At 30.4% G+C, this 15765-nt stretch overlaps 1 protein-coding gene across 4 annotated transcripts; it reads right to left on the bottom strand.

Annotated features, from left to right (window-relative positions):
• Nucleotides 1-3145: 3145 nt before the first annotated feature.
• LOC126894571 (uncharacterized) lies at nt 3146-15765 on the bottom strand. Of its 4 annotated transcripts, XM_050665693.1 has the most exons (6): nt 15596-15765; nt 8628-8685; nt 6485-6532; nt 3734-3872; nt 3408-3631; nt 3146-3316 (listed from the first exon to the last, which is right to left on the bottom strand). In XM_050665693.1, exons 2-6 carry the CDS (start codon nt 8661-8663, stop codon nt 3272-3274), a joined length of 492 nt encoding a protein of 163 aa, XP_050521650.1. In that variant the 5' UTR covers nt 8664-8685; nt 15596-15765; the 3' UTR covers nt 3146-3271. The 4 variants fall into 4 exon arrangements, with proteins under 4 accessions (XP_050521650.1, XP_050521651.1, XP_050521652.1 ...); XM_050665694.1 differs by lacking the exon at nt 6485-6532 and having other exon boundaries at nt 15596-15763; XM_050665695.1 differs by lacking the exons at nt 8628-8685; nt 15596-15765 and adding an exon at nt 7592-7608.

Consider the following 15765-nt stretch of genomic DNA (forward strand, 5'->3'; position numbering starts at 1 on the left):
TGCTTATAATTTTTTTGATCCGATTAACCGTTTGTCCGTTACAGCTTGGTAAAGTTAAGTGATTTTAGGTCAAATTTCTATTGTCATTTTATTTTATTAAATACAGAAGTCATTATTTTTATTTGCTGTTGCATAAACCAAATTTTATTGATCAAGTTATGACAGGTAAATGAGCTATAAAAATTTACTACAAACTAAATGAGTGATAACGATAATATTTTCAAACCGGCTTTTCGGTGTATTATTAATAGCTAAGTCTATGGTTTTGTAAGACTAAAGGATCTAACAAAAATACCGGTTGCTCTGCTACCCATATTATGAAACGTAATAAATGGCAATATTTTTTCTGGAAGTCAAAATCTTTAAACAATTATAAAACGTAAACGGTTGTTCGGATAAAAAAAATTATTAGAACAAAATTGTTAATAATTTTTTTTTTTCTATCATATTATCAAATCAAAAATAGTGGTTCCCATTTAAAAATATTATAAATAAACATTTTTATCCCTGAAGGGATAAAAAAAAATTTGTTTAACTTCATATTATTGTAGAGTCTTATAAACTTATTAATTTTTCTTTTTACAAAAATTTTAAATAATCAATAGTTTCTGAGAAAATAAGTGTTTTACCAGATTTTGATCACACTATATAAATACTTTCCGAAATACGTATTCGCGACTTTTCAGTAATTTTTTGTAGCTTCTGGGTTTAATATTTTATATAAGAGGTTTTTTTTATTATTTCTTGTTTGTTTTATATGTTTTTTGTACAAAATTACATTGATATATTTTTAAACATTTAAGAAGTATACAGAGTGATTTTTTTATCATAACCCACTCAATTACTTACAAAATAATAATAAATTAAACATTTTCTTTTTCGATTATCTTAAGTTAGACATCATTCTTGAATTATTAACTACGTAATACTTTTTAAGTTCATCCCTTATGCCTTGTAAGGGCGTCAACTTTGTTTTTTTTAATGGTAACACATATTTTGAATTTAATAAAATGTTTGAGTTTTTAATTTAATAGTAAATGGCATTTGAATTATTAGTATAACTTCATTGGTTTATTATATATAATCATTTAAAGTCTCAAATTTTTGAGTTAATATACATGTATAACACACAAGAATTACAAATACAGGTAGCTAATTGGTTTTTTATGACATCGATATTAGTAGGTACACAGCATTGTTAGTATCAATGGTAGTAAGGTACATTGTTGTGAGTTTATAAATACACTAACTAACAATACAAAAATTATATATATTGATAGTCATAATTGATAATAAACAATCCGTGACTGTGACAGCAATGTCATAAAAAACTAATTAGCTACCTATATTTGTAATTCCTTGTGTATTATACCTGTATATTAACTCAAAAATTTGAAACTTTATATGTTTATATATAATAAACTAATAAAGTTATACTAATAATTCAAATGCCATTTACTATTAAATTAAAAACTCAAACATTTTATTAAATTCAAAATATGTGTTACCATTAAAAAAAACAAAGTTGACGCCCTTACAAGGCATAAGGGATGAACTTAAAAAGTATTACGTAATTAATAATTCAAGAATGATGTCTAACTTAAGATAATCGAAAAAGAAAATGTTTAATTTATTATTATTTCGTAAGTAATTGAATGGGTTATGATAAAAAAATCACTCTATTTATATATATATATAGAGCTTATTTCTATGTTGGTATATATGTCATGTTATGTGTTTATTGATTCTTCTTCTTCTTCTTCCTTGTCTTAATCCCAACTACGTGGGATCAGCCACCCTTATCCTAAACTTCCACTTGACACGATCTCCCACATCATTTACGCTCACATCAGCTGTCCTCAAATCGCATTTAATAGCATCCCTCCATCTCTTTTTTGGTCTTCCTCTACCTCTTCTTCCTTCTACAATCATTTCTATAACTGATCTTACAGCTTCCGATTCTTCTCACCTCATAACATTGAAATAGACTTAGATGGTTTGGTCATCTAAGTCTATTTTCTCTCATCTTATCCACCATTGACGCTACAACGAAACCCCCTCTTATATGCTCGTTCCTTATTCTATCTTTTCTAGTCACTCCACTCATCCATCTAAGCATTCTCATCTCTGCTACACTCATTCTCTGCTCTACTTTCTTATCAACCGCCCAACACTCTGAACCATACATCATAGCTATTACAGTCTTGTAGAATTTACCTTTCAGCCACATTGGAATTCTTTTATCGCATAAGACGCCAGACGCTTCTTTCCACTTTACCCACCCGCACTTAATTCTGTGTCTTACATCCTCGTCAATACCACCACTCTTTTGCACAACTGACCCTAAATACTTAAAACTTTCCACCTCTCCAATCACGTCCTCGGCTATTGTCATTGACCTCCTCATTTCATCTACCTCGTGTTCTTCTTTGACAAACTCGTACTCTATGTACTCTGTCTTACTTCTACTTATTCTTAAACCCTTTTCTTCAAGAGCTGATCTCCACACCTCTAGCCTTTGATTAATTTCCTCCTATTAACACTATATCGTTAGCAAACAACATGGACCACGACACCTTTCCTTGTATTTCTCTAGTAATTTCATCCATCACTATAGAGAATAAGTAAGGGCTTAAAGCAGAACCTTGGTGTACTCCTATCCTTACCCGAAAACCTTCTGATATTCCTCCTACGCTTTTTACCCTGATACAAGTGTCATTATTCATATCTTATATTATATTAATGTACCTTTTCGGGACTCCTTTTCTCATTAATGCCCACTTTAAAACCTCTCTCGGTACTCTGTCATACGCTTTCTCTAAATCTATAAATACCATACACAGCTTTTTCTTCTTTTCCCTAAACTTGTCTATTAGTTGCCTGTCACAAAATACTAGCTCCGTTGTTATGTGTTTATTGATTAAATTGTTAAATTATACATTGTAACAGTAATGATATACTATGTATATCACAACGCAATTGAGTCCGACACTTCGATTGCATTCGATATAAGCTATTAGTTACTTTTGACAAATGTTTTAAGCAAAAAAAACATGAAAATGTAGATTGTGGTTCTAAATAAATCAACTCAGTATATAAGAGTATATAACTCAGTATATAACTATTTTTTAGAAGATCATAATAGTTCAAGAAAATTATAATGTTTTATTTAAAATTAATACATTTTGTAACTCCAAGTCTTCTATTTACATTTTTGACACTATGAACCGCTATACCTTCATATTTTTGTTTTTATGTAATTATCTTAATATTAAGAGCCACTGGTTTTAAATACATTTGCAACTTTCTTCAAAATCTGAAATCATTAATTCAAATGTCAGTTAACTTAATTAATAATTTCAACAGTTTGTTATATCTATTTCTTTTGTATATAGAATTTTTCTTACCGGTATCTTTTCTTTAGTCAAATATTCTTGATATCTAGTCGAACACAAAGTTACTTTGTGTAAGCATCCTTCCATACCACCATGCAAATCAAGTTTTGATTTTTTATACTTCTTACAAATATAATCACCCATTTTTTTATTTACATCTTCTTTATTTGTAGTACGGTCTAAAAGACGGACTCTAAATTCCTCCAACATTTCACCAAAATCGATAGTATAACCTCCTGAAAATTGACAGTATGAAATAATAATTTTTGAATCTTTGGTGCATTTTAAAGTTAACAAAATTATATTTTTCGATTGTAAAATTGGTTAAGTAAAATTACCTAATATTTTGGTCACTTTGTCGTCTATGTTATACCTACTTAAACAACTTTTCAACTTTAATTTCGCTCTGGGAACTTTCAAACGCGCCAAAGATTCTGAATCAGTAATTTTTTTACCTAATATTATTGGTACCATATTCTAGAACAAATAACAATTATTAAATCATATAAATTGTTTAGATTGGATTAAAACTAGACAAGGGAAACATTATAATAAATGTTTAAGTCTTATCATGACAGACTCTTTAGAGTAAAAATGTTTATTTAAGACCAAATATTAGAACATTATATAGAAATGTGTGATTTTTTATTATTTATGCTTTGATAATGTATTAAAAGGTAATACACATAGTACAAAAATAAATTTTTTTAAATAATATTTTATTAACTCTTTTTGATATTTACTTATATATCCGATAATTTTATACTGGATATATTTAGATATCTCCAATTAAGTTTAAAGACTGAAGTGTCTAATAGTTTTTTATACAAAGTAATTCTTTAACATAATCTACATAATTAATTGAAAAATAAAAATAATATTGATGATTTTATTACGAATATCTATTAATAAACTATTGATACGAATATTAATTGTATTGTACAAGGCAGCTAGACCGTAGGACGGCTAGTTGTGCACCGCACTAGAATGCCGTTTTACCTTAAGCCTGTTTAAAAAACGTTATTATTGATGCGGGAGTGGGTCACCTAGGAAATGACGGCTAGCTATACATCCAATAAGTAAACGAGAGTAGACAATAATTAAATAACAAATAATCACATATATTAGAAATTCCTCAGAGAGTATCTTAAATTTAAGGGGTAACGGGGGGCCCTTAAATACTAATGGCCGGCAAAGCGGCATAAAACAAAATAGTTAGTCTCAATTAAAACAAACAATAAAAACAGATGAGAACAGACCGCGAAAAGGCGACTTCAGCAATGAAGATATTTAGTGATGGTCAGGGCCCAATCACTAGTGGCGTGCAAGGACACGTAAACTTTGAGCACAAGGGTCCAATAAACAAATAGAAGAATAATGGCGTACAATGGCCGAACAATTTACTATTTAAGCGAAGGCGCTTGCAACAGAAAAAAAGTGACACAAAAAACAATTGACTGACTTACTTACGACAATGAACTGTACACGGATAAAAACCGACACAGAGGTCATCGATTTACCGTGATGGGTGAGCAAGGGGGTGGGTAAAGTAAGATGCTGGTGATAAGGTTTCCCACGAAATAATATAATCAATGATCTTAGTATCAAATGGTCAACTAGATCCTTCTAAAGGCGTTTTGTACCATATATCAATAGTTCAGTATTTTATATTTATTGTTTACTCGATTAATTGTTACTAGAATATTTGTTTATTGTATCATAATAATACAATATTTTTGAAATTTGAGTTGATGTATAAAAAATTGGTGCATTATTATTGCAAACTAATTGGAACTGCTTATGAAATAAGAGGTGTGGTTACACACCTTGACCTACCCCAAATGATGCCCCTGCAATGTAATATTATATTATTACTTGAAATATTAACATATAATATGATATTATCATTTATACTCGTATGTCACATATTATGATTATAAAAAATCACCATAACAGGGTTCTTTAATTAAAATACAAAATAACCAGTTAATTATATCATAAAATCTACTTATTGTAGAGATTAATAAGTAACGCCTACACGCAGGGCTCTCATTATAATTAACCAATTAGAATAGAAAGCCTCAGTTTCCAAAATCAAGGTATGGGTTGCTGGGCTACCACCTTCGGACTATAAAATCTATTTTTCCCCGTCTAAACTAATTCTTTCGGAAATTCTAAAATACACAAAGTCTACGACACTCTACTCTAGATTTCATTCTTCGGGACTTAGTCGTTTTTTTAATTAATTTGGACTTAGAATATTTTTCTTCAAAACTAAATAACACTTGGAAATTTTAAAGTAAATTTTGCTTTGGTGAATCTTTTAATTTAATTTGATTTGTTCATTAAATAATTATTTTTCTAATTGTGGAAATAAATATCTAATAATATTATAAAAATAAAATCTTTTTTTAATTATTTTATTTTAATAGTAAATCCAACCCAACTTTAAATTTTTAATTAATAGTAAAAATCTACTGTGAACTATTCTTACTGGGTAGCTAGTCATTGAGCTTAATGTCTTTTATTCTAAAAAAACATCGTGCCGACGGACAGCGCAAAGAAATTTACGAATATATTTTTAGTGTTTAGTTTTTGTCTTGGTGATTATTGTGCCGCATCCTTTCAAGGCGCTAGCGTCGGGACACATTGGGCCACCACAATTGCGCCTTGATAAATCTTTTACATAGATATAAATATTTTTGAATCTTGTTTTGGTCAGGCCAAAGAAAAATTTGAAAAATATTGATATCGATTTCTCAATAAAATATTCTCTCTCCCAAAAAAAAATACTTATTCAACAAACGTAAAAAAATAATAAAGACAAATTATAAATTACATTTCTAATAAAATGTAGAATTTTTAGAATCTTTTACGAGTAATATCAGTCATAGATTTCGTGTAATTAATTCGTTTTATTTAAAGTTTGAATCATTTTCGTACGTAATTATATTGACTATATGACGTGTAGTGTAAACCGTATACGTAGTGAATTTAATACAAAAATTAACGTTGGATTACTTAAAAATATTATTGCATGACATAGGACATAAAAAAGATCAAAAATCGTATTTAGTCGAAAACATTACCCTCAAAAACTGAAAAAAATTTTCTTGTTCCCGGTAAATGGGGAAGTCCTGCAAAAAAATTACAAATTTAAAAATCGCTAATTTTTTCAATTTCTTTTACTTAAAACTGCCATAATTTTTCAAAAATGAACAAATCAATATAATTTTTTTTATAGATGCATGATGTCTTACCTATAATTTGATATATTTAATTATAAATCTGACCCTATACCTGCCTACAGGAGGGCATTTAAAATGACAACTTTTTCACAAAAAATTTACTTTTTCAACGTAACTTTTGAAAGTGTTCCGGAAACTCTGATACTTTTATATATATTTTAAATTAAAGCTTATGTAATATACTTTAATATTAAAAAAAAATTTTTGGACTTTATTTTGTCTTCACGGTAAAAATGGCTACCGTATGCTATTTTTGTGTGAAAATTCGAGATTTTGTATTTTACATTTTTAACTTTATTATACTATAACTTTTTGAAAAGTGTATGGATCAACACGATTTTTTTACAAGAAATAATATTTATATACCTCTTTCATTCGACATTCTTTATCTTAATCAGCATATAATTAAGGAAATAGCAAATCATGTAGCTTTTGGAATAATCCACCAATTTTTTAAAATTAAACACTATCTAAAGATTTGCATCGAAGGGTTTTTTTTTATAGTGATTTTAATCACTGTCTGATATCATTTTACTTGATCTAACTACGCTATGTCATCACTGTGCTCCGATTCCACTGTGCTGGGTTTTATTTTTTTATTAAATGTAAAATCACATGAAATTTTGACTGGTCGCTAATTAGTTTTGTATTAAAACTTTTTGAGTTAATATAATTTTTATAGATTGGTGAGAGAGATACGCAACAGTGAAAAATTCTTATACTCGCGTTATAGTAACAAAAACAGCGTTTCTAAACACTATTACACTCTTCACCAATCTAAATCTTTAAATGCTACCAGTAATATTACAAAAGTAATTATCATGATCCCCTTTTATGTGGCAATAGAAATAAATCATTGACAATAAAACACATTTTAACCAAGTATCTAAATTATTAAAAAAAAAGGATAAAAAAGTTATTTCCTTGAAAATATAGAAAGATCATTACCAATGGAACAACCTACAAGTATAATAAACTTTTTGATGTCATGGTCTGGTATTGTTTTAATTAAATATCAGTTTCTGTATCTAAAAAAAATAATAGTAACTGAAATGCAAATGTGATATTATGTGTGAGTGTTTTATTTTATAAAATTCTATTAATGAAAAATTAGCTACAACTATATGCAATAATTTTTTATTAATTTTAAGAAAAATATTTTATCTGGATTAATAATAATGTATGTTAATGATTATAAAACTTGTTCATTTTAAAATAAAACAAATAAATTATTATTTATTAATAAAAACGAATAATTTTTAATTGTTTGAAAAAACTAATTGTTAATCATAATGATATAAAATCATATAAATTACAATACAATGCAATTATTTAAAAAGTTTTAAAATAATATTTCTTCGTTTCCTTTGGGTTTATAAATGATTTTTAATGAGCAATAAATAAATCATCCACATCAAAGAAAATAATTCATTAATACATTTTAAGAAGAGCTTTACCCTCATTTACTATTCCCGCCAATGGCCATAGGTATTTAATAAAAAACATTAGCTTAACTTGTCAATATACTTAAAACTAATAACATTGATTTTCTATAGTAAAAAACATTAGAATAAAGTTTTTAATTTTCAGGTAAGTTTTAATTTTTAAACATTAAAAAAAAGAAAAACATTAGTAACATCCTAAAGTAGAAATGGTTTTACTCGTATGGTGTGGTTAGAAAATCATGCTGCACATCACATAATGCAGATGTTTTTCATTAGCCTTGTCTGCTCTATTGCTTAATTGTACATTTCGATCAACTATAAATTTAATAGACTAAAAATTGTTTATTCAATGTTTCGTTTCAAGGGACATAATACTACTATTTTTCATACTTCGGTTAATTCACTAGTATAAATAATTTATATTTTATGTATTATATTTGTTCTGGTTACTAAAATACCATTATAAGAAAAATTCAGCTTTTGAATCAAGAAATTTTATTTGATTATATCACTGAGAAAATTGTAAAATTTATACTTACAATAATTCCAAATACTAACAAAAAAACATTCATCATTCGTTCTTTTTGTATAGACTACCTAGAACGTATTTCATACTTATAAATTTATCTAAATAATTATATAGATACTTGTATAATTATCAATTTATTATTATATTGTTTTTTTTAATTATGCGGAGCTCTGCCTATTAAAAGATCATTTATGAATATCTTGCCACATCGACCAGACGTAATGCTCACAGTAAATGATTATTATATTCAAAACTAATACAATTCACAACATTTTAATTTATTGAATAAAATGAGTTTTTTGCAAAAAACAATTTACAAATGTATTTATAAAATAATTAAAAACTATTTTTATGTAAACATTCCAGTGACCAATCTATTATTTAGTATAATGAAAAATAACTATATTTCTTGAGAATTGTTTTGATAGTACTAAATTTTTGTTTAGTAATAAAGATTTTTGAAAATAAAAACAGATATTTATTGACACATGATAAAAAACAATATGTTCTAATGATGAATTTTAATGAGTTACTTCATAATATACAAAATAACTATTAAATCACAAAATTATGTACTAAATATTTATTAACTCTTGACACGATATCGTGTTTCCCACAATCGCACATCATGTTATCCATCTATATGGAGTGTTCAGTATGTAAGGAGACGGCTTCCTAATGTCCTCATTGTTTATAACAATTTACCTGTTTCTCTACTTTTTGAACACCCTTTATAGTGTATCGGGATCTGTGTCATAAGTATATGGTGGCCTAGTAGTAAGGTTTGTCTCAACGAGTTCTATGAGTCGCGGGTTCTAATCCCGTACCGTGCCGTCTTTTTTCACAAGATTTCCGGTACACTTTCGATAACCCGACGGCTGTGTTACGGTGTATACTCAACAACTATATATATTCTCGTTCTAGTATAATTCTCCATATCCCTTATAAAACATGGAAATTTAATAAACGGTACTCTTACAGGAAATTTCCAAATAAAACTTTAGAGTCTTAATAAAATATTTAAAAAGATTAATCATTTTTATAGATTTATAAATAAGATATTAATCTGATTGACTTGACCCAACTCAATTAAAACCAATCAAAATATTTCTTAGAAAATACCACTAGAAAAGTCGATTTACCTTAGAGAACAGCTTATAAAGGACAAATCTAGCATAATTCTAGCCAATACCACGACGCCACTCTCTGTGGCCTAGTTGTTTCTTTAATTCAATTGGAACATAGTTATTTTACGTATTTTTTATCTATGTCTGGTATTACATTTTAAGAATTTTTGAAAGGTATATTTTTTTTAACTTTAAATTTTTTTTTATTTTTATCTTGTTTATTTAGTTCCATTACTCTATTTAATTATTAAAAAAATTTTTTTTTTAGTTATTTATTAAGTTATTCACTTTTACATAGTATCATAAAACATCTGGTGGTTGAGTTTGTAATTTATAATAAATTGCAACATTTTATTTCGGGGGTATAAAGGACCATATATTTTTATTAAATAGTGATGGTGTTTATTTAATTATTATCAATACTAATTAAGTATTACACTGTCGTTAGAACATTAAACGATTTCTTTAATTAGTATAAAAAAGACTGGGCTATGTCGCTTTCAGAATCCTTGAGCGTAGTTTTATATTCTTAATCAGCACTAGCATAAAGACTCCTAATGCTAATGTTCTCGGTTTAGAGTCAACACCTAACGAGTATCGCGCTCTTAAAGATTCTCCATTCTGCTTTGTCAATTTTATGCCGATTGTGTATTTTGATTGAGACTGTTGGGGTCAGGGGCACTAAATATTATAGTGCGTACCCGAACCAGCTAATTGCACGAACACCGATCAGGCTGCGTAGTGTGATATATGTAAATTAAATCACTGGAGGTGGGAGGGTTCACGTGCGCAGCAACCTGTGATCTATGTAGTGATAGATGTGTAAGTGTGTATATCTGTAAGTGTGTACTATTAAACTAAATAAATAAATAATTTAAAACTTTTTACAATAATTAATAATAATATTTTCAATGAATAACTTGACTAGATAAATTTAGCCATTTTGGCTCAACAAATAATATAATTATAAATTCTGAAATATCTAACAAAATAACAACAACAATGAATTATACAACTTCAATAAATCAATAACAAATTAATACGACTCTTCCAATAATAAATGACTCTCAACTCACTCTTTAAAGTAATTATAGTAATAAACAATATGTATAAAAATAACTCCAAGAACAATGGTGTAAAATTATGTAAATTAATTAAAAGGACAATATAAAGAATAATAGTATAAAATTCAATAATAAGATGTAGTAACTAAAATTAACAAATTTGACTAGATAATAATTATTACTAAAATGACATTGAACAGATAACACAAAATTAAAGATAGTTTAATAATTTAATGATTTACCCACAATATAAAACAACAAATACCCGTGCGATAATGACTATTTTATACTCGCAAGTGAGTCACTAAATTACAAAATGGAACACAAACATCAACAATAGTACTCACAATTTACAGAGCTGCTGGCCAAAGATGCTACCTAAATCTAAACACGGACCACAACAATAACAAAAGAACTTACTAATTAAAGACGATTTTTTGGTAACTAAACAATTTTAATATCACAATTAGTTAAAACACATTTGCTAATTAATATCAATAAACGAAGAGCGAAGAAGAATAGAAGCTTTCGAGATGTGGTGTTTCAGAAGAATGCTCAAAATAAGTTGGACGGGCATGGTAACAAACGAGGAAGTATTAGAAAGAATGTCCGTGAGAAGAACTTTATGGAGCAGTATCAAGAAAAGGAGAAATGAATGGATTGGACATGTATTGAGACATGGTGGGTTGCTAGGATTGATTATAGAAGGCTGCGTGGAAGGAAAAAATGCTAGGGGAAGACCACGAATGGAATATATGCAACAAATAATAGAGGACCAAGGATGTACTTCTTATGAAGAGACAAAGAGGAAAGCAAGTAACAGGGAAGAGTGGAGAATTGCTACAAACCAATCTCAGGATTGAATACTGAAGATCAATAAACCACAGGAAAATATTTATTAGCTAATTAGTAGCTTAAGAGAAGAATAAGATCGCAATTTGTGTAACGACAAATACTACTCAAATTAAAAAAACTGTTTAAATTAACAATATTATCAAAACAAAAATAAAAAAAATTGTTTTACAATTTACTGCAATTAGTCAATAAAAAACACATACAATTTTTTCTCAACAGATGATTATTCCACTATACTATCCTAAAAATGTGGTTATGTGTGGGTATGGTGTGTGGTGTGGAACAGCTAATCGCCCGGTAGTAGTGATGTCCACTACAACGTGCGTAGTAGTGAGTAGACACGTGACCGGTCCGAGTACACCTTTAGTTAACAACTGTAATGTTGTTGACAGAGACCAATGTTAAGACTTAACTAGATAAATTTTATNAATCGCCCGGTAGTAGTGATGTCCACTACAATGTGCGTAGTAGTGAGTAGACACGTGATAATGATTAGACCGGTCCGAGTACACCTTTAGTTAACAACTGTAATGTTGTTGACAGAGACCAATGTTAAGACTTAACTAGATAAATTTTATTTATCATTTATTATCTTATGTAAGGGTAAACTCTTTATCTATCGGAATTTACTCCTCAAAGCTGAGGCCTTTATATCCGTATTGTAAGTTTCTGATTGAACAGGTTGTTTGCCTGAACAGTTTTGATATGAATAGAATCTAGATCCATTAAAAAACTGGCGTAAACAGATAGACGGTATCGCCAATTATGATCAGTTTAAGGTTGTTTAGACTAACGCTGTCAGTTAGACATGCCGGATTCTATGGTGTCGTGTACAAAATTGGGCTTGGGTTCTGCATTGATAGAGACACGGCGGATCTCCTTAAATAGGAGAAGAGGCAGAAAAATTAGACTGGAGGGTGGTCACAGCCTGCGACTTTGCACTTCCGGCCAAACGTACGCCGTCAACTCGAGGACCGCCATTCTACTAGTAGAACCAGTAGGTGGCGACCAGGCAGGTAATGATGCACTCCAACCGATGGCAAAAGGACCCGAGGGAGGTGCTGAGATCGTCCCGCATAAAACTGAAGCTCACCATCAGGCGGGCCAAGGCGAAGTGCTAGGCCTAGCTTGTAAAGTTGGTGGACCACGACTCGTAAAGAAAACCCAATCGGGTCACTCAACATCAACACAATCGGAAACTCCGCGGGCCGCCGGCATTGGGCCAGCTGGAAGCGGACGTCTTGGACAGAACGGTCAAAACGCTCTTTCCGACACATCCGTCTCTGCATCTTCCAGCGTTAGGGGTGGACGTGGCGTTAGAATAATCCAACACTCAGGAGGTTGCTGACGCGGTAGTACACGTGCGGGATCGAAAAACTGCTCCCGACCCCGACACGATTCCAAACAGAGTATAGGAGTTTAGTAAACGACCTCGCCCCGGATTGAATACGCGCCGTCGTAAACCGGTGTCTTCTGGAGAGTGAATTCCTCTTGTAGTGGAAGAAAGCCAGTTTGGTGCTTCTGAGAATGGGTGGCAAGCCCGAGGGTCTCCCCCCGTCGTACAGACCGCATTGCATGTTGGTCACCCAAATCAAGGCCCACCTGGTCAATGTCGACATTCTAGTCGAGGGCTAGTTTAGTTTTAGAAGCGTGAGGTTCACAGACGACGCGTCTTCCTTTTTCAGAGACTTAGCCCTTGGGGCAAAGAAAAGGCAGGGTTTCTAAGTGATGGTGAACCTGGACATCCGAAACGCATTCAACTCCGCGTGATGATCACACATCCTCGAAACACTAGACGCGTTTCGGGTGCTTCCGTACTTTGGAGGGATGATCCAGTTATATTTTAGAGGCCGGGTCATCTACGAGAGTACCGTGGGCCCAAAAATTAGACCCGTAACGGATGACATTCCGCAAATTTCGGTTCAACAAGAGGGGAGTAAACTGAGCCTGACCCTGGATAAGACCAAAGTGGACCTGTTTATAGACAGGTACAAGTTCACTACTCTACGGCTCGTCGTGCTAAATCTGGAGATCATGCTTAAGTGCTCCATGACTTATCTTATATGATCTTATACAAGCGTCTAAAGTTCGAGCCCAGAAAGTCATAAATAGCCCGGCGGGACTCATGCCCAATCTGGGATGGCTGAGGGAGATGCAAAGCAGACTCTTAATTAGCGACGTATACTAGGTTCTCCTAAATGGGTTCCTTGTTTGGCGGGTACTTTTTAGTATTCGTCCAAGAATCAAAAACTTCTACTCAGGATGCAGAGGCGAGCGGCGATTCCGAACGATATCCAGGAGCGGGATTCTATAGAGTTCCGACTTGGGCTCGCGTTCCGAGTTGAGTCCATGAAGGACCTAATGTTGTGGAGCCGTAAAGCGTATAAGCTTCTCCAGGCGTTCGCTGAATCTATCTTGAAAAAGATGGAGTGAGCGGAACACCTGTGACATAGACAGCCACGCCACCCGGTAAAATAGGACTTGAGGTTTTTGTTTTTTTGTGTTTTGTGAGTTATTTTGCCAAACCTTCCAACAGGGGAGGCCACACCACGTTATGAATCAGCTTTTGATTAATTTCGAGCCTATTTACAATGTGGTAATGTGAATTTTAGAGATGGCATGGGCAACCTTAAAGTAATGCCTAGTGGAAATTCCAGAGCAGCACACAATATGCCGGTTGTGTTTAAAAAAAAAAAAAGGCAAATATCCTGCAGTGTGGTCTTCAATGGGCTCGAAGCTCCGCACCGGTGTTCCCATTTGATGGACTTCCAACCTACTGGATAGCAGGAGTAACTATAGGTTTCAGGTTTATCTTATCTAAATTAATATTTTATGGTTATGTAAATTATCATCTCAGATAAATGTTCAACATATCTAAACACATTTATAAAGATCAATGTGTTTAGAATAATATAAATATTACACTTGTTTTTTTTTTTGTTACATTGTGTGACGAAAAAATGTTAAAATATTGTAATTCTATTGGTCAATAAATCGTAATTTACTTTTATTAATAGTTGTGAAGTTGATTTTTTATTATTATATAACATTTATAATGGAGTTAATTATACAGTTTTTTTTATTTTAAAAGTCAATAAAGGCAATCATCAATAATCAATAACAAACACAAATAATGAACGGTGAAAAATCCATGAAGATTTTTTAGATATCATTATTATGTTGGTTCGCCTATCCACCTAAGTTTAGTTTCCTAAGAATTTCAAAATTATTAACGGCGTGTGATTTCAATATCGTAAGTGTTGAATATTTATATAAATAATAATTACATGGTTGAATTGGAATTTAATAAACAACTGAGGTCGCCATTTAAACAACCCCAGCACAAAAATTATAATAGTCAACATAAAAGGATAGGATTTAATTCTTTTGCTTGCATTTCATAGTTTAAAAAGGAAAAGGTCAGATATTATGGAGCACATTTATGATTATATTTTACATTATTATATTTTTTTATAACAAATAATTCCTTTTTAATATTTTATAATAGTATCATCATAGTTGTGTAAATTAATTAATTTTTTTCCTTGAAATGTCTCTAAAATTTTTAAAGTCAAATTAAGTAAAAGTAATAATTTTTAAATTAATCCAATTATTATAAAAAAATCATTATTTCAAAAAAAATTGGGGGTATCATTCTTAAAAATCACACTCTATATTATATATTTTAATTATCAGGGTCGAGAGGTATCCAGACTCCTGATTTTCATCCCCGTTTAATTCTGAGTTTGTTTTATTCGTTTAAAACTTAGTTTTTGAATTTGACGTAAATACTCTCATATAAAATAGAAAAAAAGAATGATGATAATATTTAATTTTAATATTCGACTTGCATCATAATATTTTATTATCTTTTAAAAAATTAATATTTTTACAATACTAAGAGTTAAATAAAATCGATTTGTGATAGTTACCTCTAAAGCTAAAGATTAACTGCACTAACTTGATTTCATTGACGTAGAATTTATTTTGAAAATAGTCCAATCAAATAATATAAAATCATTAACACCTTTCTACAAATTAAATTTGTTAAGTCATAGATGTCTTAACATATGCGTATAAATTTCATGCGTTTTTATTATAA

Source organism: Daktulosphaira vitifoliae, unplaced genomic scaffold, assembly GCF_025091365.1.
Source record: "Daktulosphaira vitifoliae isolate Bord-2020 unplaced genomic scaffold, ASM2509136v1 Scaffold_1, whole genome shotgun sequence".
Lineage (NCBI taxonomy): Eukaryota > Metazoa > Arthropoda > Insecta > Hemiptera > Phylloxeridae > Daktulosphaira > Daktulosphaira vitifoliae.

Excerpts from the sequence above, each read along its gene's own strand:
- LOC126894571 (XM_050665693.1), bottom strand. The coding sequence starts at position 8,663 with ATGATGAATGTTTTTTTGTTAGTATTTGGAATTATT. Across the intron at positions 3,873-6,484 it reads ATTTTTTTCAGTTTTTGAGG|AATATGGTACCAATAATATT; the intron begins GTAATGTTTTCG and ends TATTTGTTCTAG. Across the intron at positions 3,317-3,407 it reads TGACTAAAGAAAAGATACCG|ATTTTGAAGAAAGTTGCAAA; the intron begins GTAAGAAAAATT and ends TAATGATTTCAG.